This window comes from Somniosus microcephalus, chromosome 8 (genome assembly GCF_052327205.1).
Source record: "Somniosus microcephalus isolate GS21.2 chromosome 8, FLI_Smic_1.0, whole genome shotgun sequence".
Classification (NCBI taxonomy): Eukaryota; Metazoa; Chordata; class Chondrichthyes; order Squaliformes; family Somniosidae; genus Somniosus; species Somniosus microcephalus.
The window spans coordinates 3,419,211-3,427,170 of NC_140994.1; the positions used below are offsets into that span (position 1 = coordinate 3,419,211).

General features: G+C 49.4%; 1 protein-coding gene across 2 annotated transcripts in view; it reads right to left on the minus strand.

Moving 5' to 3' along the window:
• The window catches only part of taf5 (TAF5 RNA polymerase II, TATA box binding protein (TBP)-associated factor), a 28,060-nt gene extending 23,626 nt beyond the window's left edge, over window positions 1–4,434 (minus strand). For both annotated transcript variants that reach the window (XM_085994144.1, XM_085994143.1), the window contains exon 1: window positions 3,779–4,434. In XM_085994144.1, coding sequence (XP_085850270.1) covers window positions 3,779–4,419 — 641 coding nt within the window. In that variant the 5' untranslated portion in view covers window positions 4,420–4,434. The remainder of the gene's footprint in view (window positions 1–3,778) is intronic.
• Between the last annotated feature and the right edge of the window lie 3,526 nt (window positions 4,435–7,960).

Here is a 7,960-nt window from a genome sequence, read left to right on the forward strand (position 1 = left end):
CCTCTCGTGCTCAGTGCACCAGCTCCAGTAGGGCTTTAGATAATGAGGTTAGATTCATTATATACAGGAGTGCCTAGCCTCCCTCTCGTGCTCAGTGCACCAGCTCCAGTCAGGGCTTTAGATATTGAGGTTAGATTCATTATATACAGGAGTGCCTAGCCTCCCTCTCGTGCTCAGTGCACCAGCTCCAGTCAGGGCTTTAGATATTGAGGTTAGATTCATTATATACAATAAACTCGCTGGAGTTTAGAAGAACGAGAGGTGATTTCATAGAAGTTTACGGCACAGAAGGAGGCCATTCGGCCCATCGTGTCTGTGCCGGCCAACAAAGAGCGATCCAGGCTCATCCCACTTTCCAGCTCTCGGTCCGTAGCCCTGTAGGTTACGGCACTTCAAGTGCATATCCAAGTACTTTTTAAATGTGATGAGGGTCTCTGCCTCTCCCACCCTTTCAGGCAGTGAGTTCCAGACCCCCACCACACTCAACTCCCCTCTAATCCTTCTACCAATTATTTTAAATCGATGGTCCCTGGTTATTGACCCGTCTGCTAATGGAAATAGGTCCTTCTTATCCACTCTACCTAGAACCCTCATAATTTTATACACCTCAATCAAGTCTCCCCTCAGCCTCCTCTGTTCCAAAGAAAACAACCCCACCCTAGCCCATCTTTCCTCATAGTTAAAATTCTCCAGTCCTGGCAACATCCTCGTAAATCTCCTCTGTACCCTCTCTAGTGCAATCACATCATTCTTATATTTCTGACCAGAACTGTACACAGTACTCTAGCTGTGGGCTAACTAGTCTTTTTATAGTTCTTATATATTCTATGCCTCGGCTAATAAAGGCAAATATCCTGTATGCCTTCTTAACCACCTTATCCACCTGTCCTGCTACCTTCAGGGATCTGTGGACATGCACTCCAAGGTCCCTCTGATCCTCTGCACTTCTCAGTGTTCTACCATTTATTGTGTATTCCCTTGCCTTGTTAGCCCTCTCCAAATGCATTACCTCACACTTCTCCAGATTGAATTCTATTTGCCACTGTTCTGCCCATCTGACCAGTCCATTGATATCTTCCTGCAGTCTGCAGCTTTCTTCCCCACTATCAACTACACGGCCAATTTTTGTATCATCTGCAAACTTCTTAATCATGCCCCCTACATTGAAGTCTAACTCATTGATGTATAGCACAAAAATCAGGGGACGTAGTACTAAGTCCTGTGGAACCCCACTGGAAACAGCTTTTCAGTCACAAACACCTGTCGACCATTACCCTTTGCTTCCTGCCACTGAGCCAATTTTGGATCCAACTTGCCACTTTCCCTTGGATCCCACGGGCTTTTACTTTCGTGACCAGTCTGCCGTGTGGGACCTTGTCAAAAGCCTTGCTAAAATCCATGTAGATTACATCAAACTTCCTACCCTCATCGACCCTCCTCAAAAAATTCAATCAAGTTAGTCAGACACAACCTTCCCTTAACAAATCCATGCTGACTTGTCCTTGATTTAGTCCATGACTTTCTAAATGATAGTTTATACTGTCCCTCAGAATTTTTTCCAACAATTTTCCCACCACCGAGGTTAGGCTGACTGGCCTGTAATTACTCAGTCTATCCCTTTCTCCCTTTTTAAACAGCGGTACCACATTAGCAGTCCTCTGGCACCACACCTGTAGCCAGAGAGGATTGGAAAATAATAAAGGATCTGCTATTTCCTCCCTTGCTTCACTCAACAGCCTGGGATACATTTCATGTGGGCCTGGCGATTTATCTACTTTCAAAGATGTTAAACCTCTTAATACTTCCTCTCTCTCTATGTTTACATTATCTATATTAGTTTACATATTATTTTATTTTATATATTAACCCGCACTTGTGGGTCAAACAAAAAAATGTTTGTTCACCGGCACTGAATTGGCTGTCCCCGTTTCAGAGAACACAAAGGTGGCAAGTGCAGCAAATGAGCGATGTCACACTGGTGCCACACTTCTGAGCTTGGGCTGGGGCAGTGTCAAGAGAGCTTCACTCTGTATCTAACCCGTGCTGTACCTGCTCTGGGAGTGTTTGATGGGACAGTGTAGAGGGAGCTTCACTCTGTATCTAACCCATGCTGTAACTGCCCTGGGAGTGTTTGATGGGACAGTGTAGAGGGAGCTTTAAATCAAATCAAAACAATCTATATTATATCTATAATAATCTATATTAACCCGTCACCCCTGATCCTCTCTAACTTTTACCACTGCACTATAGAGAGCATCCTGACAAACTATCACAGTATGGTATGGCAGCTGTAGCTACTATGACCGGAAAGCCCTGCAGCGGGTAGTCAAAACTGCCCAACGCATTACCAGCACCCGGCTACCGACCATAGAGCACATATACCAGAAACGCTGTTTACGGAGGCCACGGTCCATCATCAAAGGCCCTACCCACCCCAGCCACAGTCTGTTCGCCCTCCTGCCATCTGGGAGACGCTACAGATGCATTCGCACCCGTACGACCAGATTTAGGAACAGCTTCTTTCCCAGGGCTGTCATCCTACTGAACTACACAAATAAACTCTAAAGCCTGCACATCTGCCAATGCACTTTATTATGGTTATGTTTACGTAATGTATTACAAGCCAAATGTATGTTGAATGTTTAAATGTCTTAATCTAAATGTACACTCTTGGGAGCCGCAAGCCTACATTTCGTTGTACTGCACTTGTGCACTAACAATGACAATAAAAGTTGATTTGATTTGATTTGAAGAAGTAGCGCGCCTCCCTCTCATGCTCTGTACACCAGTTCTGCCAGATGTCTATATAGTCAGGTTATATTATTATATTATAATATATATATATTGAGCCCCTCACGTGTGGAAGAAGTGGTGCGCCTCCCACTCGTGCTATCAGTGCTCCAGGTGCATTAGCTGTCTATATATTGATGTTATATTAATTATATGAGTTATATTATTAACCCGCACTTGTGGAAGAAGTGCCACGCCTCCCTCTCATGCTCAGTGCTCCAGCTCTGCCAGGTGTCTATATATTGATGTTCTATTATTGATATTTTATATATTATTTATATATATTGAGCCCCTCACTTGTTGAAGTGCCTCCCTCTCATGCTGCAGGTGCATTAGCTGTCTATATAATTCATGTCATATATTATTTTATTATTTATATATATATTAATCCCCTCACTTGTGGAAGTGCTCCAGCTCTGCCAGGTGTCTACATAGAAACATAGAAGATAGGAGCAGGCCATTTAATGAGATCATGGCTGATCATCCAAATTCAGTACCCTGTCCCTGCTTTCTCCCCATATCCCTTGATCCCTTTAGCCTTAAGAAATATATCCAACTCCTTCTTGAATATATTTAATGAATTGGCCTCAACTGCCTTCTGTGGTAGAGAATTCCACAGGTTCACCACTCTCTGGGTGAAAAAATTCCTCCTCATCTCTGTCCTAAAAGGCTTACCCCTTATCCTTAGACTGTGACCCCTGGTTCTGGACTCCCCGACCATCGGGAACATCCTTCCTGCACCTAGTCTGTCCAGTCCTGTTAGAATTTTATACGTTTCAATGAGATCCCCTCTCATTCTTCTAAACTCCAGTGAGTATAAGCCCAATCGACCCAATCTCTCCTCATACGTCATTCCTGCCATCCCAGGTATCAGTCTGGTGAATCTTCGCTGCACTCCTTCCATGGCAAGAACATCCTTCCTCAGATATATAAGGATCTATATATTGATGTTCTATATTATATTATAAATTGTATTGTCAGTTCTCACTTGTGGAAGAAGTGGCGCGCCTCCCGCTCATGCTGGTTGTACACCAGCTCCAGGTAGAGGTGCACGAACACCGGGTAGAGCAGGGTGGACAGCTCGGCCTTGAAGGCGTCCAGCGCCGTCTCGATGAAGGCCTTGAGGCCGCTGTAATACTCGCCGTACAGGCTCGGGTCGCCCTCGTTGCTGTAGGCCGACAGCACCGAGCTGACGTCGGGCTGGTGCACCGAGTCCGAGCCGCGCTGGCCAGCCGCCCGCAGCAGCGACTCCTCCAGCGCCTCCTGCACGTTGGCCTCCTTGCGCAGGATCTCCTCCGCCTCCTTGAAGTGATTCTTCTTCAGGAACTGCAGCACGGCCAGCAGCGTCTGGCGGTCCGTCAGACCGGGGCCGGGGGCTGGAGCCGGAGCCGGGGTCGGGGCCGGGGTCGGAGCCGGAGCTGGGGTCGGGGCTGGGGCTGGGGCCGGGGGCGGCCGGCTGAGCTCCGGCGGGCTTTCACTCGGCTCCGCCTTGGGCACCAGGGTCGGGGAGGGGGTGGGTGACGGGGAGGGCCCCGGGGATGGGGTGGGGGCGGGGGCCGGGGATGGGGATGGGGCGGGGGACGGTGAAGGGCCCGAGGCCTCGCTCGGCGGCTCCGGCACCGCCGCCATCTTAACAGCCGTCTGGCGCGCTTTACGACACCCAGCACGCCTTATAAAGGGAGCGCCGTCACGCTTTACGGCAGTGCTGGCAGACCGCCTCCCTGATATCTTTACGATGGTTCGGGCAAATCGCCTTTACGGTTTGAACCGCCGTCCCTTGAAGTGATTGTGGGCGCCAACCTTCGGTGTCCTTCTGCGCATGTGCGAGGCTGGACTCGCCCCTGCCGCGCACCCGATCCCCTTCTGCGCATGTGCAGTCCCCCACACTGGCTTTCTTCAGCTCCGGGGGGGCGGAGAGAGAGAGGGTCAGCAACTCCTAGAAACAGAGAAACATAGAAGATAGGAGCAGTAGGCCATTCGGCCCCTCCAGCCTGCTCCACCATTCAATGAGATCATGGCTGATCATCCAAATTCAGTACCCTGTCCCTGCCTTCTCCCCATATCCATTGATCGCCTTTAGCTTTAAGAAATATATCCAACTCCTTCTTGAATATATTTAATGAATTGGCCTCTACTGCCTTCTGTGGCAGAGAATTCCACAGGTTCACCACTCTCTGGGTGAAGAAATTCCTCCTCATCTCAGTCCTAAATGGCCTACCCCTTATCCTTAGACTGTGACCCCTGGTTCTGGCCTCCCCGACCATCAGGAACATCCTTCCTGCATCTAGTCTGTCCAGTCCTGTCAGAATTTTATAACTTTATAAAACTTTGACCGGGCGGAGGTGAAGAGTAGGCGAGCACAGTGGGGAGGGGGAAGAACGTGATGCGGGTCTAAATGGGGCAGTGAGAGCGAGAATGTGATCCAGAGGGTCAGACCCCCCTCCCCTCTTGGCTCCTGGGTGACACGTGACATGATTGGACTGGACCAAACCCGGAAGTCTGGACACTCTCTGTTCACTACATGCCCAGTGAACCTGCCAACAATGCGAGCCCCCCCACACAGTGCCCCATCTATGGGGGGGGGCAGGGGGGGGTGAAAGGTCAGGAATTCAGGGGATGGAGGAGGAACTTGGGCCGGGGAAAAAGGTCAGGAACATGGGCGGTCGATGGGTGGGGCAGGAACTTGTTTGGGGAGGGGAGGAGGGGGAGAAGGTCTTAAAACAACAACTTTTATTTATATACTGCCTTTAACGTAGTAAAACGTCCCAAGGTGCTGCACAGGAGTATTAAAAGACAAAAAATTTGACACCGAGCCTCATAAGGAGAAATTAGGGGAAGTGACCAAAAGCTTGGTCAAAGAGGTAGGTTTAAGGAGCGTCTTAAAGGAGGAAAGAGATGTAGAGAGGGGGAGAGGTTTAGGGAGGGAATTCCAGAGCTTAGAGGCAACAGAAAGCACGGCCACCAAAGGTTGCGCGATTATAATTAGGGATGCTCAAGAGGGCAGAATTAGAGAAGCACATATATCTCTGGGGAGGGGGTTGGGCAGTTGTGGGACTGAAGGAGATTCTTCTCTTCTTAGGCAGTCCCTTGGAACCGAGGATGACTTGCTTCCACACTAAAAATGAGTTCTCAGGTGACTGATGAGTCCAATGCGGGACCTACAGTCTCTGTCACAGGTGGGGCAGACGGTGGTTGAAGGGGCGGGTGGATGGGGTGCTTGGGTTGACGTGCGCTCCTTTCCGCTGTTTGCACTTGGCTTTCGCTTGCTCCCGGCAAAGAGACTCGAGGTGTTCGGCGCCTTCCTGGATGCTTCTCCACTTTGTGCGGTCTTGGGCCAGGGATTCCCAGGTGTCGGTGGGGAGGTTACACTTTTTCAAGGAGGCTTTGAGGATGCCCTTGAAGCGTTTCCCCTGCCCACCTGGGGCTCTCTTGCCGTGCCGGAGCTCCGAGTAGAGCTCTTGTTTTGGGAGTCTCATATCGGGCATGCGGACTGATGTAACAAAAGAGTCTCACACATCAAGGAACTTTAAAGTAAGCTTTAAGCAACTTATAATTAAACTATATACAAGAGCGGTCTTCACCATGCCTCTAGGTGAAGCCCTTTTACCATACTGAGCAGTTCAGTATTTATACTAGTCCAAACACAGGAAGTGACGTATGCACAGGAAGTGATGCATGCACAGAGTTCACAGTTCACAGGAAGTGATGTGCACATAACTTCCCGGAAGTTATTATTATTATCATATTCTTCCCTCCTGCGAGATTAGAAGGCTGTGGTCTTCCTTTTATTCCGCAGCCGCCGAACGAGGAAGAGTCGCACCCGTTTGGGTTCCCGTCGTAGAGGGTCGCTGGTCCGCTTACGTGCTGTTGGCCATTGGTCAGAGTCTGTGTGGCCTGGATTACCCTGTGAAGGGTCGGGGAGATCATGGCTTCGTGTACGAGTCCCAATAGGTGCAGAGTCGGTCTGTCTCTGTTCAGAGGGAGGTGCAGAGCTGGCCTGTGGCGGATCAGCACTTTGGTGCGCGGTACTGGGAGGGTCGCAACTTTGAGTACGGGGTTCTACCGGCACCAAGCTAGTTGGTGTCAGATCAGGATCCTGGAGAGGGGTACCCGGTAGGTTCCAAGAGGCTCCTGGTAAAATACCATCACTCGATGTCCCACTAGGTCCTGGTGGGCAGGGAGCCAGATCCCGTAATGATACGGTAGATTCTCGGCCATCGGGATATCGTATGTATGCATAGGTGGGGTTGGCATCGGTTAGTTCGACCTCGTCTATGAGAGGGTCATTTTTAGACGTCCGAACATATCTCCGGAGTAGTACAGGTCCAGGAGTAGTTAGCCATGACGGGAGGGATGTCCCATAAGATGAGCGACGCTGGAATCCAAAGAACCGCTCATGAGGTGTAGTATTTGTGGCTGTAGAAAGAAGGGACCGTATAGAGTGCAATGCATCCGGAAGCACTGTTTCCCATTGTTGGTTTGGTAGGCCCCGAGATCTTAAAGCAAGATGTACGGAATTCCAGATGATACCGTTATACCTCTCTACCTGCCCATTTCCGATGGGATGATATGGCGTCGTTTTGCTTGTAGCAATTCCCCGTTCTGAGAGGTAGTCCTTGAGTTCCCTTGACATAAAGGATGGACCCCGATCTGAGTGAATGTAAGCCGCCATGCCACAGAGAGAAAATACCTGCTCAAGGCAGCAGATTACTGTGGACGCCAGCATATTGGAGCAGGGGAAGGCAAACGGAAAACGTGAATATTCATCAATCGTGAGCAAATATGTGTTCCGAGTTGAAGAGGGTACTGGGCCCTTAAAATCGATGCTAAGTCGTTGCATCGGTTGGGTTGCGTGTATGAGCATACCATCTGAGGGGCGGAAGAACTGAGGTTTTAATTCTGCACAAAGCCGGCATTCTGAGCACATTTTCTTTACATCTCCAGTAGAAAAAGGGAGATTCCGTGATCGTACGAAATGTAGCATGCGCGTAATGCCAGGATGACACAATCCATTATGGACATCTATGAGATTAGAGGACGACATAGTGGAGCAGAATGCTCGTGTGAGGGTATCCGGGGCCACATTCTCCTTGCCAGGTCGATAGTGAATGGTGTAACCAAAAGAGGCCAGTTCCATCCTCCAAAGCTGTATTTTATTATTCTTAATTTT